Source organism: Calonectris borealis, chromosome W (assembly GCF_964195595.1).
Source record: "Calonectris borealis chromosome W, bCalBor7.hap1.2, whole genome shotgun sequence".
Lineage (NCBI taxonomy): Eukaryota > Metazoa > Chordata > Aves > Procellariiformes > Procellariidae > Calonectris > Calonectris borealis.
In genome coordinates this window covers 22737349-22759255 of record NC_134351.1, presented here as the reverse complement: position 1 = coordinate 22759255, position 21907 = coordinate 22737349, and the positions used below count along the sequence as shown (strand labels likewise).

Below are 21907 nucleotides of genomic sequence, written 5' to 3'. Positions count from 1 at the left end.
GCCGCCAAAGGGATTGAGAACAACGCATTAGCGATATCATTTGTGGCGTACCACTTGACTGCCTTTGACTCCAGTTCGTATTGAAGTTCTAGCATGTCCGGCACTTCAGCACTCAGTGGCGGCGTGACTTCGTTCAGGCCACGATAGTCTACTGTTAGTCTCCACTCTCCATTGGACTTTCGCACTGGCCATATGGGACTGTTAAAGGGTGAGCGAGTCTTCCTGATCACTCCTTGGCTCTCCTGTCGACGAATCAGCTCATGGATGGGGATCAGGGAGTCTCGGTTGGTGCAGTATTGCCGCCGGTGCACTGTTGTGGTAGCGATTGGTACCTGCTGTTCTTCAACCCTCAGCAACCCCACAACAGAAGGGTCCTCCGAGAGACCGGGCAAGGTGGACAGCTGTTTAATTTCCTCCGTCTCCAGGGCAGCTATACCAAAAGCCCACCGGTACCCTTTTGGGTCCTTGAAATACCCTCTCCTGAGGTAGTCTATGCCAAGGATGCACGGAGCCTCCGGGCCAGTCACAATGGGGTGCTTCTGCCACTCATTCCCGGTTAGGCTCACTTCGGCCTCCAATACAGTTAACTCTTGGGATCCCCCTGTCACTCCAGAAATACAAATGGGTTCTGCCCCTTTATGGTTTGATGGCATCAGGGTGCACTGTGCACCGGTGTCTACGAGAGCCTTATACTCCTGTGGGTCTGATGTGCCAGGCCATCGAATCCACACAGTCCAGTAAACCCAGTTGTCCCTTTCCTCCACCTGGCCGGAGGCAGGGCCCCTGTAGTCCTGGTCATCATATCCATCTCTCACTTCTTGAAAATGTGAGTCAAGAATTTCTTCATTCCAATTACAATCCAAAGTAAGATCAGCCCTTCTACTCTGTCTGGGGAACTGTTCACTGGAAACTGGACCGTCGTGAGACAGGTTTTTCCTGACAACTGGAGCAGCATTTTTCCTGGGAGAACCCCCTTGTGCGATTGTTTTTCCTTGCAACTCACGTACACGTGCCTCTAGGATGAAGGTAGGTTTTCCATCCCACTGCCTCATGTCCTCTCCATGGTCACGCAGGTAAAACCACAGGGTGCCCCGTGGTGTATACTTTCTATATCCTCTCTCTTGAGGAGAAAAACGCTGACTCCTAATGGCTGAGATACTGGTCCGTACAGGTGGAGAATAGGACATACCCTCTTCGAGTTGCTGGACCTTCCGGGACAGCTTCTCCACAGCCGAGAGAAGGGAGGAGGAGACAGTTTCTTTGAAATCCGTAAGTCTGCTAACTAAGACATCCACCATTGGTGCTTCTTCCTCTGCCCAGGACAGTACTGCCAATGAACTGGCATACGATGCTGGTGCGCTCCGTACCAACTTCCGCCACATGGGTCGCGTGCACTGGACGTCATATGGATCTTTGGGCGTTTGATTGTTGTCCAGATCACTATAAACCACCTCCAGCACGCCTAATTCTCTCAGGTACTGGATACCTCTCTCCATAGTGGTCCACTTGCCTAGGCAATATATAACATCTTCCTTGAAGGGATACCTTTCCTTCACGCGTGACAGCAGTCGCCTCCAGAGGCTGAGGACCTGTGTCCCTTTTCCAATTGCTTTGTCAATGCCTCCTTCCCTAGCAAGGGATCGCAGCTGTTTGGCTTCCTTCCCCTCTAATTCCAGGCTACTGGCCCCATTATCCCAGCATCGGAGCAGCCAGGTAACAATATGCTCGCCTGGACGACGGCCAAAATCTTTCCGCATATCTCGCAACTCATTCAGGGATAGGGATCGGGTGGTTTCCGTCTCATTTATGAGTTCTTCCTCTTCCTCCTCCCCTCCTCGTGATGGCCCTGCTTTTCCATCATCCTTTTCTAAACGACCTGACTTCCGCTTCAAAGATTTCTTCTTCTGTACAGGGGCGACGGATACCAGCGACGGTTGGTCCTCTGGTTTAGCTGTAGTTCCCGTCGCGAGGGTTTGGGTAGCTGCAGTGCCTGTCACGGGGGTTGGAGTAATTGTAGTGACTGTTGCCAGGGTTTGAGTGGCTGCAGTGCTTGTCGCACTGGTTGGAGTAACTGCAGTGACTGTTGGCGGAGTTTGAGTAGCTGCAGTGCCTGTTGCGGGGGTTGAAGTAACTGTAGTGACTGATACCGGGGTCTGAGTAGCCATAGTGGTTGTTGTGGGGGTTGAAGTAGCCACAGTGCCTGTCGCAGGGGTTTGAGTAGCCACAGTGGTTGTCGTGCGGGTTGAAGTAGCTGCAGTGCCTGTCGTGGGGGTTTGAGTAGTCACCGTGTCTGTTGCTGGGGTTGATCTCTGGACAGTATTCCTGAATAGTTGTTTAACTCTAAACAAGGCCTGAACCACATTCAGGAGACATAGCAATATGATCATGCTTGTTTGAACATCCCAAGGATATTCAAAATTCTCAGGGAATATTGTGGACGTCTTCATGAAGAGGATAGAAGAAAAAGGAGTTTCTGAAGATATGGAGGGGAAGGTGAACAAGTGGGAGAAAGTGTCCCATCCTGTCTCCCCCCTAAATTCATCCTCTGAGGTGAAGACGTAAGAAGTGTAATTATTAATAGTTTCCAAAAGATAGCTCCCGAAGAACAGGAATGATGGCAGTGCTGAGTACAGGCTCGTGACCAATAATTTTATCATAACATAAAGCCAGGTCACACAGTATAGCAAAGCAATGACCTTAATCCATTTCCCAGAGATGACCAACCCCACATACAAACTGATAATCAGCAGTATAGACAGCCAGTAAGGTGCTATATACCACAACTCCAAAAACAGATCCAACAACTCTGAGAGCAAATAAACCAACATTGTGTACATCGAGTACTAAACTGATATAATGAATGCTTATAACAAATTTGTTTTAACCCGTTCGGGTCAGATGTATCGTTATCTCAACCCTTTGAGCCCCACGTTGGGTGCCAAAAAGGACTGTCGTGGTTTAACCTGGCAGGCAGCCAAATACCACGCAGCCGCTCACTCACTCCCCCCACCCCCCCAGTGGGACGGGGAGAGAATCGGAAGGGTAGGAGTGAGAAAAACTCGTGGGTTGAGATAAAGACAGTTTAATAGAACAGAAAAAAGGGAAAATAATAATAATAATGATAGAATATACAAAATGAGTGATGCACAATGCAATTGCTCACCACCCGCGCTGACCGATAACCAAGTAGTGATCGGCACTTCCTGGATCACGCCTACCGTTCATATACTGAGCATGACGTCACATGGTATGGAATACCCCATTAGCCAGCTGGGCTGGCTGTCCTGATTATGTTCCCTCCCATCTTGTGTACCTAGCTCAGTCAGTAGGCACGGGAGCTGTCCTTGGACTAGGAGGGCACTTAGCAACAACTGAAAAATCAGTGCATTATCACCATTCTCCTCATACTAAATCCAAAACACAGCACTAGGAAGAAATTTAACCCTATCCCAGCCGAAACCAGGACACTTTTTTAGTCACCAAATCAAATCTTTACAGTATAGCAGCACAGGAGATGTCATTCTCGTCATCTCTGGTAACTCTCAGGGAAAAGTTCTTGACAGAGATGGTTTCCCAGTAACGGAATGCATAAAAGGAGACCGATACATTGTGGATATGACAAACACAAAGGTAAAGCAAAAAATGAATTGAATGCCATAAGACTGAAAATATAGTATATTTTTGCTCTTAACGAGAAACCTCATAAGGTTCAATAAGAGTGCAAAGCCCTGTCTCTGGGATGGGATAGTCCCATATATTGATACATGCTGAGAACTAACTGGCTTGACAAGGACCACAGGTTACAGCGGATGCCAGGCTGAATGTGACCTAACAGTGTGCTTGCATTACAAATGAGACAAACTGTAAACTAGGCTAAATTAAGAAGCACATGACCAGCAGATCAGTGCTGTGTGTTTCATGTCTGAAATACTGTGACTAGTTTTGAGCCCTTCAGTTCAAGATGAACTGAAGAAGAGAAAACAGTTTGGAGAAACTGGAAGAGGTCTGGTAGAGGCCTTCCAAGGTAGACAAGGGTCTCAGGCATATGTGCTATGAAGAGAGGTTGAGGGATCTGGGCTTTTTTAGTCTGGTGGAGAGTAGAGGGCAATCTAATAATAGCCTACAGGTACTGGAGATGAGTTAAAATGCAGGTGTAGCCAAATGCTATAGAAGTCTGTCACTATAGAAATTTTTCAATAGGTTGGTATTGCAGCACAGGAACAGGTTACCCATGGAAGTTGTGGGACCTCCATCCATGGAGGTTTTCAAGACCCAGCTAGACAAAGCCATGGCTGACCTGATCTGGTGTTGGCTATAATCTGGCTTTGAGCAGGAGGTTGACCTAGGTGAACCCAAGAGGTCTCTTCCAACTAACATTTATATGACGCTACGACAAATTCATCTCTTTAAAAGTGTATCTTGTAAAAATTGTAAGCTTCCCCCATACCCTTGTCCAACCAACCAAAAAAAAATTAGAAACTATTGATCTGATCTAGTTTCTTGCTTTCTTTTACCCTCCATCCTTTGCTGATACAATTTACCCCTTTCAAGGCAGGGGTTGGAGGTTGTTATTATTGTTACTTGCATGCCATGAGTGTAAAAGACTAATAAGCAACAATGTGTACATTTTTAATGGTAGTTAAAAATGCAAATGGAGAAGGGCTGATTCATAGTTTTGAAGTATTTTAACAAGTGTTGATTGGGTTTTGACCACTTTGCCTTCTTATTTCCACAAACTATATGAGACAAGGATTCTGTTTACATAGATGATTTAAATTCAGGTCAGTTTTTTAAATAGCTTAAGAGCCTAGAAAGTAATTATAAAATCTACTGCTTAAACTGATGATAAAGTTGATTTATTTATTGCTTGTAAAGTATATTGTGAAATAACTAGGCTAAATACTGTTTTGCCTAAAGCTCTTCTTGTCAGATGACTATATCTTTTGGCTAATGATATGTATATAAAACAATCAAATAGTAACATCTGCTTTAGTTCTTGTTTACTTAAAAATAATAGAGATTTTCTTTCTATTGTAAACTTCTGGAAGGTCCCGAGGTTCTGCTGGACAGCTTTCCAGCCACTCTTCCCCAAGCCTATAGCGTTGCATGGGGTTGTTGTGACCCAAGTGCAGGACTCAGCACTTAGCCTTGTTGAATCTCATACAATTGGCCTCGGCCCATCGATCCAGCCTGTCCAGATCCCTCTGTAGAGCCTTTCTACCCTCAAGCAGATCAACACTCCCGCCCAACTTGGTGTCATCTGCAAACTTACTGAGGGTGCACTCAATCCCCTCATCCACGTCATAAATATATAGCTTTTTTTTTTTAAAGACAATAGACCTATACTTTTTTAATGCACACTATGTAGTTATTTGATTAGCAGTGCAATGCAAAGGACCAGTGCTTCCAGAAACAGAGGATTTAATGAAAATTAGATTCCCCCCTCAAAATGCTGGCAGCAACTACAGAGGCTCTCCACAAAGGGATCAAATGTTTTAACTTTCTTCTGTTCCTCATTAATTTTATATAAGCAGAGTACACATGGAAAGTGTATTCTATTAAATTCAATTGCTATTATGAAAGTTAACCTGTCTCTTTGAGAGGTTTATAATCTATTTGCTGATATGCTATTAAGAATTCCATCTGCAAATTCACCTGTAGCTTTCTAAAAGGGGAAAATATGCAAGTCATTGGAAAAAGCATGTGTGCTGGTTTTGGCTGGGGTAGAGTCAATTTTGTTCATAGTAGCTAGTATGGGGCTATGTTTTGGATTTGTGCTGGAAACAGTGTTGATAATACAGGGATGTTTTAGTTACTGCTGAGCAGTGCTCACACAGAGTCAAGGCCTTTTCTGCCTCTCACACCACCCCACCAGCGAGTAGGCTGGGGGTGCACAAGAAGGTGGGAGGGGACACAGCCGGGACAACTGACCCCAACGGACCAAAGGGATATCCCATACCATATGACGTCGTGCTCAGCATATAAAGCTGGGGGAAGAAGAAGGAAGTAGGGGACGTTCGGAGTGATGACGTTTGTCTTCCCAAGTAACCGTTACGCGTGGTGGAGCCCTGCTTTCCTGGAGATGGCTGGGCACCTGCCTGCCGATGGGAAGTAGTGAATGAATTCCTTGTTTTGCTTTGCTTGCGCACGCGGCTTTTGCTTTCCCTATTAAACTGTCTTTATCTCAACCCACGAGTTTTCTCACTTTTACTCTTTCGATTCTCTCCCCCATCCCACTGTGGGGGGAGTGAGCGAGCGGCTGTGTGGTGCTTAGTTGCTGGCTGGGGTTAAACCATGACAGCATGAAAAGACATAAGCAGACAAGTTCTTGGGTTCACATTCCATTTACCACAAAAAGTATAATGGGATATAAAAGCCTTTCAAACAAGCTATCTTACAAGGTTTTTGTGCATTCTGTTAGGAGCCTAAAATAGGCACCGTCTTAGCTTAGAAAAAGGAATTCTTTATGCCTACCATACACAAGGCTGGAGCAACCGAAAAGCTTGGAGAGAGGCATCCATTCCAGCAAAATCCCAAAATTTAACATCATAGTCATATCCACCAGTTATCAAATGGGCACCTGAAGGATCCAACCCTAAAGTAGAAACCTACATAGAAAAAATAAAAAATAAATAAAAAAAAATTAAGACTGTTCAAGCTTTTTTTTTTTTATTTTTTTCTACAGTTCTTCAGGTGTCACCAAAATATAAAATACTACTAAAGTAAAAAAATTAATTCAGTTAGTTTCTTCCTAAAATCCATCAGCTATGTTTTGTTTTTGAATTTTCACTACCTTGTACAATGTCTGAGTATTTTGGAAGGGGAATGGAAATGGAAATTACATAATCTGACTAAACCACTGAAGACAGCAGGGAAAAGTTGGTTTACAGTGTTTGTTCTCTAATTATCTCATTGCAGAATTTGGATATGTTTCATTTCTATGAAGAAAATTGTATTCTAGACTTTTCTAAAAAGTAAAAATAATATTTCTAGCAAGATACTGAAATGGCATTTAATATCCATCAGTTTAAGATTTTGCGCTAGTTTATTCAAGACAGTTCATGTGCGTATATAAGCTGTTTGGTTAAATTTGTCTTCTGAAAAAAAGAAAAGAAAAAAGTAGAAAGTTGATTAAAAAACAAAATAAAAAAAAATTCATAAAAGCTCAAAAAAACCCCTACCAAAAACATCTGTTTAATATAGAAAATTAGCTGCTTAAAGCTACTCAGAACTTTGAGGAAAGAATGCTTAATGCTCATTACTTTAATTTGCTATCCTCAAATCAAAGGTTTATTAAAATGGGAATTTTAGTCAAAATCCTATTTTAAACCTCTATTTGAAGAACTCTATTATAGTTCTGTTCAAATCACCATATGCAAAAAGGATAGTAACAGAAAGCATCTCACTGACTAAAAATCCTTTCATTTACCTTCAAAAAGATTTCTTCTCTTTTCACATTTGTGAAAATGTTATCTACTCCTATGATTTCAAGTATCAATACAAGATTAGCTAGACAATGTGCTAAACTAATTTGCAAGTCAAGTAAAGAGCCTAACTCTCCAAAATTAAGTCGTCTACACGAGATAGTGTTGAAAAGTGATGTCAAAAACTGTAAAAGAAATAAAACAAGAATATTTTTAGAATTACTCAAAATTAAACCCAACCTGGAAATGTTAAAATGACTGATAAAGCTTTCATGAGAAGATAAAACTCATATGGAATTCATGCTTAGGTTTTAACCCCTAGAATACAATTTAACCTCCATTAGGCACTTCAAGTTAGGCAGACCATGGGTAAAACCTAGATTCTAACCAGAGGATGGCTTTTAACCATTGGACAAAAACCTGGGTCATCCCACATACATAAGATAGACAATCACCAGATTCAGAAACCCTTTCACAACAAGGAAGACAGTCTTCAGCACAAGAAAGTGAAGTGATAATAAAATAAAAAAAAAACTTCTAGAAAATGCCTGAAAAGGGATTTGAAGAGATGAGCCAGAAAGTTCTGAAGGGAAAAAATAAAAATATAAAAAAAATCTTATACTCCACCATGAACAGACTTATAGGAAATTTGGGGGGGGGGGGCACACAAAACAAAACCAAACCTCCACAAACCTGTATACACAATAAAAGATGGGAAAGCCTTACTTCCTGAGTGAAAGATAACACCTGAGAATAGTGTCATGGCTATAGGCTAGCATTGCTGAACTTCTTAGAGAAAAAAAAAATAAAAAAAAAATCAGGCCAATTATTTCAAGTGCCTAAACCTGTATTAAAAACTCCAGATATTCATGTATAAACAATTAGAATAATTTGCATATAAGGATGCTGGTCTGTATGTATCTACTTTGTATACATAAAAAGTACTGACAGTCACTATGATTTAATGCAGACACATAGAAGTACCACCGAAAGAATCTTGTCTCAAAGATATATCAGTCTACTACCGTACTTTTTTAAAAGTCTCAATAACACAGTGTATATACTAAAGCTTTAAAAAAAACTTATGTGAACTGTTGAATAGTTCCCACACAGAATGCTGTATGGAAAATGGAATTTAGCATGAGATATTCCCTTTTCCGTGCCCAGTTGAAAAAGTAACCTACAGAAAATAAATGTTTCAGTTAAAGCACCAGTTATGAATGGAATTTATTCTTGAAGTTTAAGATGGACAATTTGTTTTGCTAAAATTAGGGTTTCGTTATATGAAAGAGTACGGGCTTCTTCTGAGTTTTCTTTTTCCAGTTTCATGTAGAAAAGGTTCACTTAGATATTCCTTATTTTATCAAAGACTCATTCCTAGTCATCTTCTCTTCAGGCTCACACTGCTCCTCATGCTGGTACCTCACTATATTTCAAACATATAGTGCCATGATATAGGCAACAGTTTGAAAAAAAATTACTTTCAGGAAAACCAAGATCTTGCAGAAATGATGCTGCCCTTCACCAGGCAACTGATTCCTTCTTAATATAATTGTACTGCTTTGTTTTAGAGGCATTCACTTGCAGAAATCTTATCTTTTAGAGAAGATCTAAAACCACATTCTTCTAAAGAATGCAAAGGATCATCAGATGTCTGTCATCAACAGATGAGCACATGTCTCAGAAGAAATGCAGGTGGAATAGCAGACGAGGGAAAAGCGATATCATCACCTTTGCCTGCCACCTTTCTACGTATTTATGAGTTTTATGGTTTAAGATTGCCACATATTATTAAGCTTTTAAGTTATTATAGATAAAATTTTCTAAAACTGGAGTTTATTTTAAAAGAAATGGGAGTCTGAAGCTTAGTTTAAAAATAAAGTAAAAAATATGTATTGTTTGGATAATTCATATTTTCTATTTAAAATAATAGTATAGCAACTTTAGAAAAAGATATGGCTAGTTTCAGGAACAATCAGTAATCTGTTCTTATTTTATTAGGCAGTTATTCAAGAAGATAAACATTTTCATCCAGATTGCAAAAAAAGATGTCTTTAAAATTGTATAGATAATTTTTTGTTGATTTTCAGTTTAAGTCAGTATTGCAAGATAATGTTACCTGAAAATAATGGCAAAGGCCTACTATCAATACCACCCACTGAATCTGTCCTAACTTCTTTCACAGTGACAATGAAGGAGGTAAATTTGGAGTGTTTCTCTTTCTGTTATCATCTTTAATATTCTCCCTGCCTGACTTCACAAACATATTTTCACAATCTTTTTCCAGTATTTCCTAATGCAGGCTACTCTGTTTGTATATGCAATAGACCTTGCCAAAGGCTTTTCAGATTGATTTCATTTGAAGAACTTAATACTTTTGCAACAGCAAAAGTACCAAACAACTTTTAAATCGTTACTAGCAATTGTCTTTTGTAAGTGCGTGCTGTATTCTCAGATCTTATGGTCACGAAGCTGGCCACATCAGTTCCATGGATAAAATTATTTTCAGGATTTTTATGACAGGCTTCCAGGACTTCATGCTCCAAAGATATGCTGTCCAAAACATCCAGCCATTACAGAAATCTTTTTTTAAATGTTGAAGATGTTTATGTGATGATACATTCTGCATTTTATCATTCTTATTTGTTGTAAGATGACATTATTTTCCATTTGCAAAGCTGAGATATGACCTGGAATTTTATGGATTTCAGAATCTACATAGATTTGTCTTGTTTCAGCTTTAAATGTTATAAGAAACAGGTTAAGTCTTTCTGTGTTGAATGTTTGAATCTAGAATTAGTTAACTGAAGTTTTTTGTTGTTCTGGTTTTTGTATTTTCTGAGTCTTGAGGCTGTCATCAACAGAATATCCATACAACCAGTACTAATGGTTAGTCAAGTTTTTTGTGCTAGGTTTCCATAAAGCACTGTCAGGCAATTAAATTCCCTGTTCCTCTTTTACTTCTCTGAAAAAGCATGAAACCACCTTGGTAAGTGGAGCGAGAGCTTGCAGTTTGCTTTTAACTGCTGAGGTTGTTGCTTCCAGCCTGAGCTCTTGTCTCAGGGGGCAATTAAAACTTAAGTACCACCTTGTTCGTTTTGGGTTCCATTGCAGGGCGCAACCTTAAAATCAGAATCATAGAACGGTTTGGGTTGGAAGGGACCTTAAAGATCATCTAGTCCCAACCCCCCTGCCATGGGCAGGGATACCTTCCACTAGATCAGGTTGCTCAAAGCCCCATCCAACCTGGCCTTGAACACTTCCAGGGAGGGGGCATCCACAACTTCTCTGGGCAACCTGTTCCAGTGCCTCACCACCCTCACAGTAAAGAATTTCTTCCTAATATCTAATCTAAATCTACCCTCTTTCAGTTCAAAACTGTTACCCCTCCGTCCTATCACTACACTCCCTGAGAAAGAGCCCCTCCCCATCTTTCCTGTAGGCCCCCTTTAAGTACTGGAAGGCTGCTATAAGGTCTCCCCAGAGCCTTCTCTTCTCTAGGCTAAACAACCCCAACTCTCTCAGCCTTTCCTCATAGGGGAGGTGCTCCAGCCCCCCTGATCATCTTCGTGGCCCTCCTCTGGACCCGCTCCAACAGGTCCATGTCTTTCTTACGCTGGGGGCCCCAGAGCTGAACACAGTACTCCAGGTGGGGTCTCACAAGAGCAGAGTAGAGGGGGAGAATCAACTCCCTCAACCTGCTGTCCACGCTTCTTTTGATGCAGCCCAGGATGTGATTGGCTTTCTGGGCTGCGAGCGCACATTGCTGGCTCATATTCAGTTTTTCATCCACCAATACCCCCAAGTCTTTCTCTGCAGGGCTGCTCTCAATCCACTCATTGCCCAGCCTGTATCCATGTTTGGGATTGCCCCGACCCAGGTGCAGGACCTTGTACTTGGCCTTCCTGAACTTCATGAGGTTTGCACAGGCCCACCTCTCTAGCCTGTCCAGGTCCCTCTGGATGGCATCCCTTCCCTCTAGAGTATCAACCACACCACTCAGCTTGGTGTCATCCACAAACTTGCTGAGGGTGCACTCAAGTTATTCTTAAAAAGTCATTGTGGAATGTGGCAAATCCCCTTTCTATCTCAGAGAAACAGAAAGTAGCAGCAAGAAGCATTTGCATCAGGCAAAAGAGTGCTTCCAGCTGGTCGAGGGAGGCAATTATTCCCCTCTACTCAGCCCTGTTGAGACACATCTGTAGTGCTGGGTCTAGTTCTGAGCTCCCCAGTACAAGAGAGATACAAGCATTTTAGAGTGAGTCCAGTGAAGGACTGCAAAGATGATTAAAGGCTTGGAGTATCTGACACAGAAGGAAAGGCTGAGAGAACTGGGATTGTTCACCCTGGAGAAGAGAAGGCTCATGGGGGGTCTTATGTATAAATACTTGAGGGGGGCAGGGGGGCAAGCAGATGAAGCAAAGCTCAGTGGTGCCCAGTGACAGGACAAGAAGCAATAGGCACAAAATGAATTACAGGAAATTCCACTTAAACATAAGAAAATGTTGGTTGCTTTTTTTTATGGTGGGGGTGGTCAAACATTGGAACAGGTTGCCCAGAAAGGCTGTAGAGTCTCCATCCTTGGAAATATTCAAAACCAAACTGGACAATGTCCAGAGCTACCTGTAGTAGTTGACCCTGCTCGGAGTAGGGGTGCTGAATTAGATGATCTCCAGAGCCCTCTTCCAACCACAATCGTTCTGTGATTGTGTAAAATCCAGTATCAGTGGGTGGGTATCTACCTATGTGCATAGGTAGGCCAGGCCAGGGAAATGCTTCTTTTCCTGCTATTGACATGCTTATTTGCCTGGAGAGCTGGGAGGCAGGACCTGCTGTAACCTGCAATTTGATGTTTAGCATTTCCAGTGATAAAGATGTCTACCTGAGTTATTCTAAGTGTAAACAGTAGGAAAGTTAGGGGCATCAAAGGATAAATGCTCTTCTTAAGAATTATTTTTGTATGGTAAAGATTCCCCTTCCTCCCCTCACTCCCAATGTTAAGGCCTAGTCTACAATGATCCCTTTGTTGTATAGTTATTTAGAATTTTTACTTCTTTGGGATTATGTGATTGGGAAAAAATTATTAGGATTTAGTTCAGGAATTCAGTATTTTGCTCTATTTAAAGTATTGCCCATTTCTAAAATAATCTGAAAATCTGCATAAGTAGTTTTTATTATTTCTTATAAAGTAGGTTTATATGCCACTGGCTTAATAAAATTACTTGTATGTTCAGAGCTTGTATTTGTTTAGTTTTTAACAAATTATATTCTGGGGACATTTTACGGTTTCAGAAGATTTATAGTGCTGCATTTTATGGCAGTTCTTATGCTTGCTCTGGAGCATGTGCCATGGTGGTTTTAAGTGTGCTGTGCATGTTTGACAAGTTAGAAACTTAGCAATCCCCATCAGCACTGAGCCACACTGTCTCAGGCTTTGTTTTTGTTGGCTGGTATCCAGTATCATGCTATAAAATACATTTTCTTGACAGTAGAAAGTGGAGAACCATATTAACTACAAAGTTTAAAAAGGCTGGCCAAACATGTGCAATAAATATTAATAAAAGACCACCCACCTTTGACCCTCAATACTTGTTATTAGCTTTGTGTGTTTTAGAGTTACCGTAGCATTTTGAGTAATAGCACTACGTAACAGTATGTAAGAATCTCTTATTTAAATCAAACAACTTATTAGCAACTCTGTATTGATTATTTTGGTAGCTTGTGGCAGGGATCATGGAGATACTGCATTACCAGAATTTTACTTTGTACTTCAGAGTTACATGTAAAAAGATTGTTGCCCTTTAGTTGTCTCATAATAAATAAACCAGCTGTATTTGTACCTGTAAGTAGGTATGCATAATGTTGTATGTATATCTATGCAGTGGACAGGATGTTTTATAGAGGAACCTTGTAAAGAATGATCAGTTGATTCATGTAAACTCATCTCACTCAATTTTTCTTCTTAAACAAGAACACAAAGCAGAAAAACAGCTCTGAAGACTCATCCATCATCTTGTAGTAAAATGAAGTTCTAATTCATGATGACTGAATGGGCTTCAGATTTTTTTCTTTTTTTTGTGTGTTATATGCCTCGTAAGATTCAAAAACATGGGATATGGACCAAACCAGAGATAGTAAGGAACACGAAATGGGAAGTGATTCAGGAGTCCCTAGAGCTGATACATAACCGTTCTCTTCCAGATTAGATGGTTCTCATCTCCCAAGTTATAGGGCTATATTTCACTTGCACCCCTAATTATATTTTAGCTTTGCTGTATTTCTCTTGTTAAGACATTAGTGGTTCCTATTTTGTGAATTTCCTGTGCTATATTATGTAAAAAAAAGATATATATACACACACACAGAGATACTTTAATGATAGATGGATGTTAGTGGTTGAATATTGAATCATTAATTCACTTTGAGAAGAGTCTTTTCCTGTTTTTTGAGAAAGGAGAAGTGGTAAGATTGGAGAAAAAAAAAAGGGCTAGAAAAATGAGCATTTTTCAGTGAAATATTAACATGATGATGCATGCTGCTAGCTCTGGATACATTTATTACATAGGTAACACAAACACTGTCAAGACCTGTCTTCAGTCTTGCACAGTATCCTTTTAAAGATTTACTATTTCTCAAAAGTAGATACATTCCCCCCCCCCCACCCCCAGTTAGTCAGATGCACATACAGTTTTTCTGTTTGTATTAAGATGTGTTGTCCTTTGTGGCAGATTGCTGAAGCTCAAGTCTTACAGAGTTTCTGTGTTGGCCTGCTGATTCAGACTGAATACAGCAATCAGTCACATGGAGAACTATGCTGTGTTTATAAAAGAACAATACTCTTAATGTCTGAAAATGAGTTTCTGTGCTGACCAGAAAGGTGACAGAGCTGTGAGACATTGGCTTCAAATACCAAGTTCTTCTGAGCATTCTAGGGAAGAAAGAACCAAGAGTGAAAATCAGCTACTCTTACATTTCTGCAGTCAGCAAGTGAAAGGTCAGCGCTGTGTGAGAAAGCTTTAGTGTCAGAAGGGGAAAACAGATAAAGAAAAGAGCAGGGTGGAAGAATTAAGAATTAAAAAGAAAAATGCAAAAGTCATGAAGGCCTGCATTGCTATATCTGAAGCACCTCATTGTTCTCCTTCAAATCCCCCTTTAACTTTCTATTTCCATTATGCCCACAAAGACCCTGGAGCAGTTAGCCTATGGAAACCACTGGTTATCACACTGCCACCAAATTGTACTTCCTCCTCTGCCTACATCCATGTGTTGTCACTCCTTTTACATTGTATTCTGCTCTGGAGAGAAACTTTTATTCATTCATGTATTCACATATTCATTCACGTATTCAAGCTCGTTCCTACTACAGTGTGACTTTGATCCGCTATTTGACAATATGAATATTAATTCTAAGATCTAGATGAATGACCAACTAATTATCAATATGTTGCTTTATTTCAGAGTGTTGTGCATTGCCTTTGGCATCTCAAGCTGAACCAGATTATGGTTGGTACAGGAAATGGTTTGGCAAAAGTGTACTATGATCCTGTCAAAAGCCAGAGGTACGTAATCATGATTAATTAAGAACATGATTTTTTTCTCAAATTTAGCCTGATTCTGTGATTCTACGATTATACTAAGAAATGAGAAAAAATGGTTTAGTAACATTTATTTTGCAGTTTTACTTATTTAGTTACAGTAGAAAGAAAAAAAAAACACCAAAACCAGTTTGTTTTTGAAAAGCAGTGCACTTTCCTCTGGGCTTTTCATGGTGCTGTATGCTGGCAGTTCTACCTGAATTTGCAAACACTTTCGTTTTTGAATTGCATGAAATCTACAGTAAGAATAACCAACCTTTCATCTGATCTCTTGAAGGTTGTTGATATGGTGTTATTGAAAGGATATTTATTTTATTTAGTCATATTTTTTGATGTCTTTTTTTTTTTTCTGAAGTAAAAATGGAGGACAGGGAGGTGATTTGAGACAGCCAGCATGGCTACAACAAAGGAAAGTCCTGCCTGACCAGCCTAGTGGCCTTCTATGATGGAGAGACTACATCAGTGGACATGGGAAGAGCTACAGATGTCATCTATCTGGACCTCTGTAAGGCCTTTGACACGGTCCCCCACAACATCCTTCTCTCTAAACTGGAGAGGTATGGATTTGATGGGTGGACTGTCCGGTGGATGAGGAATTGGCTGGATGGTCGCATCCAGAGGGTAGTGGTCAACAGCTCAATGTCCAGATGGAGATTGGTGACAAGTGGTGTCCCTCAGGGGTCTGTATTGAATCATAGAATCATAGAATCATAGAATCATACAGGTTGGAAAAGACCTCTAAGATCATCGTGTCCAACCGTCAACCCAACACCACCATGCCCACTACACCATGTCCCTAAGGGCCTCATCTACACGTCTTTTAAATACCTCCAGGGATGGTGACTCCACCACTTCCCTGGGCAGCCTGTTCCAAGGCCTCACCACTCTTTCAGTAAAGAAATTTTTCCTAATGTTCAATCTAAACCTCCCTTGGCGCAACTTGAGGCCATTTCCTCTTGTCCTATCGCTAGTTACTTGGGAGAAGAGACCAACACCCACCTCGCTACACCCTCCTTTCAGGTAGTTGTAGAGCGCGATGAGGTCTCCCCTCAGCCTCCTCTTCTCCAGGCTAAACAACCCCAGTTCCCTCAGCCGCTCCTCATAAGACTTGTGCTCCAGGCCCTTCACCAGCTTCGTTGCCCTCCTCTGGACGCGCTCCAGCACCTCCATGTCCTTCTTGTAGTGAGGGGCCCAAAACTGAACACAGTATTCGAGGTGCGGCCTCACCAGTGCCGAGTACAGGGGCACGATCACCTCCCTATTCCTGCTGGCCACACTATTTCTGATACAGGCCAGGATGCCGTTGGCCTTCTTGGCCACCTGAGCACACTGCCGGCTCATGTTCAGCCGGCTGTCAACCAGTACCCCCAGGTCCTTTTCCTCCGGGCAGCTTTCCAGCCACTCTTCCCCAAGCCTGTAGCGTTGCCTGGGGTTGTTGTGGCCGAAGTGCAGGACCCGGCACTTGGCCTTGTTGAATCTCATACAGTTGGCCTCGGCCCATCGATCCAGCCTGTCCAGGTCCCTCTGCAGAGCCTTCCTACCCTCCAGCAGATCAACACTCCCGCCCAACTTGGTGTCGTCTGCAAACTTACTGAGGGAGCACTCGATCCCCTCGTCCAGATCATTGATGAAGATATTGAACAGGACCGGCCCCAAAACTGAGCCCTGGGGAACACCGCTCGTGACCGGCCGCCAACTGGATTTAACTCCGTTCACCACAACTCTCTGGGCTCGGCCGTCCAGCCAGTTTTTTACCCAGCGAAGAGTACTTGGGACCAGTACTGTTTAATATCTTCATCAATGACATAGACAGTGGGATCGAGTGCACCCTCAGCAAGTTTGCAGACGACACCAAGCTGAGTGGTGCGGTTGACACGCCTGAGAGACAGGGATGCCATCCAGAGGGACCTGGACAAGCTCGAGAAGTGGGCCTGTGTGAACCTCATGAGGTTCAACAAGGCCAAGTGCAGGGTCCTGCACCTGGGTTGGGGCAACCCCTGGTATCAATACAGGCTGGGGGATGAAGGGATTGAGAGCAGCCCTGCCGAGAAGGACTTGGGGGTACTGGTGGACGAAAAGCTGGACATGAGCTGACAATGTGCGCTCGTAGCCCAGAAGGCCAGCCGTATCCTGGGCTGCATCAAAAGAAGCGTGGCCAGCAGGTCAAGGGAGGTGATTCTGCCCTTCTACTCTGTTCTGGTGAGACCCCACCTGGAGTACTGCGTCCAGCTCTGGAGCCCTCAGCACAAGAAAGACATGGACCTGTTGGAGCGGGTCCAGAGGAGGGCCACAAAAATGATCAAGGGGCTGGAACGCCTCTCCTATGAGGAAAGGCTGGGAGAGTTGGGGTTGTTCAGCCTGGAGAAGAGAAGGCTTCGGGGAGACCTTATTGCAGCCTTTCAGTACTTAAAGGGGGCTTATAAGAAAGATGGGGACAGACTTTTTAGCAGGGCCTGTTGCGACAGGACAAGGGGGAATGGTTTTAAACTAAAAGAGGGCAGATTCAGCCTAGATATAAGGAAGAAATTTTTTACGATGAGGGTGGTGAAACACTGGAACAGGTTGCCCAGAGAGGTGGTAGATGCCCCATCCCTGGAAACATTCAAGGTCAGGTTGGACGGGTCTCTGAACAACCTGATCTAGTTGAAGATGTCCCTGCCCACGGCAGGAGGGTTCGACTAGATGACCTTTAAAGGTCCCTTCCAACCCAAACTATTCTATGATTCTATGAAAAATCTTGATTAGAAGCATTAGCTTAAACTTCAGTGTCTGTGAAGTAATGCTGGAAGACCCAATTTTGAGAGTGGGCAAGGCAAGGAAGCACATTCCCATCTTTCTGCTTGTCTTCTCACCCACCCTCTCCTATCATGTGTGGATTTTGCCTGTACATCTAATGGAAAGGTGGTAGTGATTCATCAGAAGGTGACTTGTCAGCCTATAATTAAGAGAACTTAACTAGTCTATAAATACTTCTTTTGCAATTCGTTTGCTTTTACCATCTGGATTGGCTGGAGAACTGGGGCATGCTTCCTTCCTATCAGCAGGGGGAAAATGTACACTTCATCTATACTGAGTGGTATGAATAAGATGTTCTTCCCTTATATGCCCTCATCTTTGTTTCACTGGCATCCAAAAACATACTGTGTTACAGTTCACAGTTTCTGGATACTTACTGTGACCTGGACACTTGGATGTGAAGATAAACTCTGGTTTATAAGATTGTCAGAAATAAATTTTATTTTTCTGGTCTTCGTCAATTTAGAGAACAAGAGAGTGGTTTGTCATCGTTGTTTGGATCCCTCTCCAGACGACTGCCTGAGTCTCCTAGGCACAGACCACAAGAGCCCTAGCTCCATTTTTCACCCAGTTTGTTTCCTGGTACTTATCATGAGAAGGAAAATACCACCAGCTTAAATCAGTCTTGCTGCGGCCAGGCTTATGCAGGCTTTCCCACTGCAGTGTTACAGACACCTCTGGTTAGATAACTGCCACCTCTGCTGCTTAGGAAGAGTACTAGGAGCAAATCATTGCCCATGTTTGGAGGGGAGCATTTTCAATGTGCACGCTACAAGTACTGTGGACAAATGAAGTGTGAAATGAATCTTCCACCCTTATTTCCGCATGTCATATAAACTGCTCTATAACAGAAACACTAACCTCTCTACCCTCCTTCACATGTGCATGGACAGGCAAAGATACACACATTCGTGAATATTTAAAGTACTACATAATTTAATTGAGACTATGTCTTGAATAAAAAATGGTTTCTCTTTGATATAAACAGACCAACTGAACTGCTGTGTTTCCTCCTAGGGGAGCAAAATTACGCGTGGTCAAAACAAAATGGAGAGAAAGACAAGCAGAGACTCTTATGCAGGATTACATTATAACATGTAAGGAATTTAAACATATCTTTATAGCAGCATCCTTAGCTCTTTCTCAGGTGTATTATTTGCAGATCATTTAGCTTTATATTTTCCCCTCTAAAAAGTTGCAATCTTTCATTAAGTATTGAGCATTGGTGTGAGATGTTAGTGCTTCATACAAGTTTGTTTATAGCCTTGCACAACCAGAAAGGTATATATTCTGTATGCTCTGTAGTTGTTAATAATGGTTGGTTTCTAGATTCTGATGCACCTGAAAGGACAACTGCCTTAAAAAAGTTGGGCTGTCCTCTTATAAGTATTTTTTTTTTTTAAATTAAGCTCCAATATTCTCTTTTTCCTTTCTTAAATCTTCAGGTTTGCATAACTAAATTGGTGAGTATAGATGGGTTTAGGAAGCTTTTTGCTACTTGGGAACATCAACAATACCAGTGGCAAAATCAGAGATGTTAGTGATAGATCTTGAACAAATTCCAAGTGATTTTTCAAGATTTAGAACTTGCCCAGAGATATATGGGGGTTTAAATAGCTTAAATATCTCTCCAGCCTCAGGGTTATACTTGTATAAGACCTCATGTTCATATTAAGACTCGTTGATGCATAAGAAATAGTTATCGTTGTTACTATAAAATGTTTAGTGACCTGCCTTTTCCCAAGGGCAAATTTTACAAGGGGATGAGGGAATCGACTGAGAGATTTTGACCCTCCCCATTAGCATTGCCCTGTGTAATGTTTCCTCATGTGAAGTAGGAGCTGTCACACAGTTGTGCTATCCTGCTTCTCTTCTTCCTTTTCCAGTTCCACAGTGTTTGGATTTAGCTCTGTTTTCCAGTAGTCTTGGTCTTAAAAATAGCTAAAACCATTTCTGTAGAACAAAGAAGTTGTTTGGCAGCATAATAAAAAAAAAAGCAAGTTTAGAATGAGAAAGTCTGGGCAGTCTTGGTAACCAGACCCATATCAAGGCACTTTGGTTCTGGGTTCCCATCTCAGGTACAGCCACAGCTGTCTCCTACTTACCTCACTGCTGTAGATGTGCAGCTCCAGTTTTTGGGTAGCAGTGGGTAAAGTAGCAGCTATAAAGATCAGGGATATTTATCTCACTCCATCCTTACTATAGCCTTGGCTATATCAGCACATGGTCTATTATCTAAAAACTTTGTGTGCACTGTCCTTAATGTTTATACTGTAAAGAGCTTTTGTAATTTTTTTAAAAAACTTTCTTCTTAAAATCCAATGGAACTTGTGTATCCAATGGCATTGATAAATGCCATTCAAAGATTTAGGTCCCAATTATGCAAAGTTTCAGAATTTTATCACTGAGTTTTAGCTGTTTAACTGTTTCTTCCACATAATTTTGAAACTAAATAAGGATACTTCCATATAAAGCAATGCAGAAAAATGTTGTAAGGATTTGCTTTACAAATTTTTAAGTTTATTGCATATTTTGAAAACTTTTCAGAGGTTATATGTCTGTCTTTTAAGCTTACAGGTAGAACTGGAAAGAACTGAAGATCTCAGAAGTCCTTTCCAAAGTGAAGCAACCCCTTTTTCCTTCTTCTCCTTCTCTTTTTTTTTTTTTTTCCTTCAGACTTCTAGCTGCTCTTTAATCTCAGGATTGCCTGTAATGGCTACTTACAATGCAGGAATATTGTTTGAGGGATTAGGTGTTACTTTCAAAACATAGGAATGCGCAGCTTGGGTTTCCCTTGGGCAACCTTGATTCCACAAAGGGCAAAAGCTTGGATCTGTGCATTAGTCACCTCAGATGCTCTATGCAAACAAATCAAGCTTAGTGCTTGCTAGCAAATTGTCCCAGGCATTTCATAATTCATGAAATCTGCAAAAATAAAACCTAAACATTTATTCCCAATTTCTACTGCTGTGTCACATGGCTATGACTTCACTCAGTCTAATAAATTGAGCAGGCTTCCAGAAATAAGATGGAAAAATCAAACTGATAGTTCCCTGGATGTTGCCTTCTGTTTTTTATTCAGTATAGAGCTGGTACCCCTAAATTTAAGATTTGTTTGGTTGTTTTTTGTCTTTGTTGGATCTTTTGACCCTAACACAATTTCCCACATTTTGGAAAACAGCAGCAATTAGCAGACCTGAATGTGAGAGCTAAACCTCACCACAAGAAAACTGTGTCCCTTAACATGGTGTTTCTCTGTTGCTGAGAAATGTGTCTCTTGTCTGAGCAGACAGAAACAGCACATAGATAAATTACTGTGATTGAAGATACTGTAGCAGTTTTATGAGTAAACAGAAGTTTTAAATCCTGATAATTTAGCCAAATTGTCTCAGTTATGGCTATTATTCCAACCTTGGTTAATCTCATAATTTAAGGAAAACATGGTTATGACTTCATATGCAGAAACATCATATTTTTGGATCATTGAGGGGATTCCTCTCTGTCTCAGATCCAAGAATGCATCTATGGTTTTATCTCGCTGTTAGAGTATTAGAAAGCTGTAGAAAAATGGAAAGTTCAGAAAAGAGCAACCGGTTGGTCACAATGCTAATGCTGAGAACTGAATGACAGAGCAATAAATTAAATATGCATAAACTGTGCAAACAGTATTTCAGATGAAAGACTGCTGCCTGAAGGAACCCTGGAAATCTGACTGCTTTCATCTTTGAAAAATTCAGCAGGAAGAAGCCCTCTAAAATACACCTCAGTAAACCACTGCTTGGATACAGAAGAACTGGGAGTCTGCTTGCTTCTGCCACCTTTCCCATTGCATGGAAGAATCCCAGTCTTCGCCCTTGTAATTAAAACCTTAAAAAGATAATGGAATTTCTAACATTTCTTTTTCTCCAAACTGTGACTCTTCAGCCCATGCACTTCCGATATTCTGTGAACCACGACAGCGAAGCACCAGGAAACAACTGGAAAAGGATAGGCTGGACCCCATGAAGTCTCACAAACCTGAACCTCCAGTAGCAGGACCAGGTAATCTAGGCATAATCATTTCAGACTGTCATATGCCAAAGGGACCATCAT

At 41.5% G+C, this 21907-nt stretch overlaps 1 protein-coding gene across 1 annotated transcript in view; it reads left to right on the top strand.

The window, feature by feature from the left end:
• The window catches only part of LOC142075014 (WD repeat-containing protein 70-like), a 314944-nt gene that overhangs the window by 281359 nt on the left and 11678 nt on the right, over positions 1 to 21907 (top strand). The window contains 4 exon segments of the mRNA XM_075136005.1: positions 3477 to 3630; positions 14883 to 14983; positions 18833 to 18912; positions 21740 to 21856. Coding sequence (XP_074992106.1) covers positions 3477 to 3630; positions 14883 to 14983; positions 18833 to 18912; positions 21740 to 21856 — 452 coding nt within the window.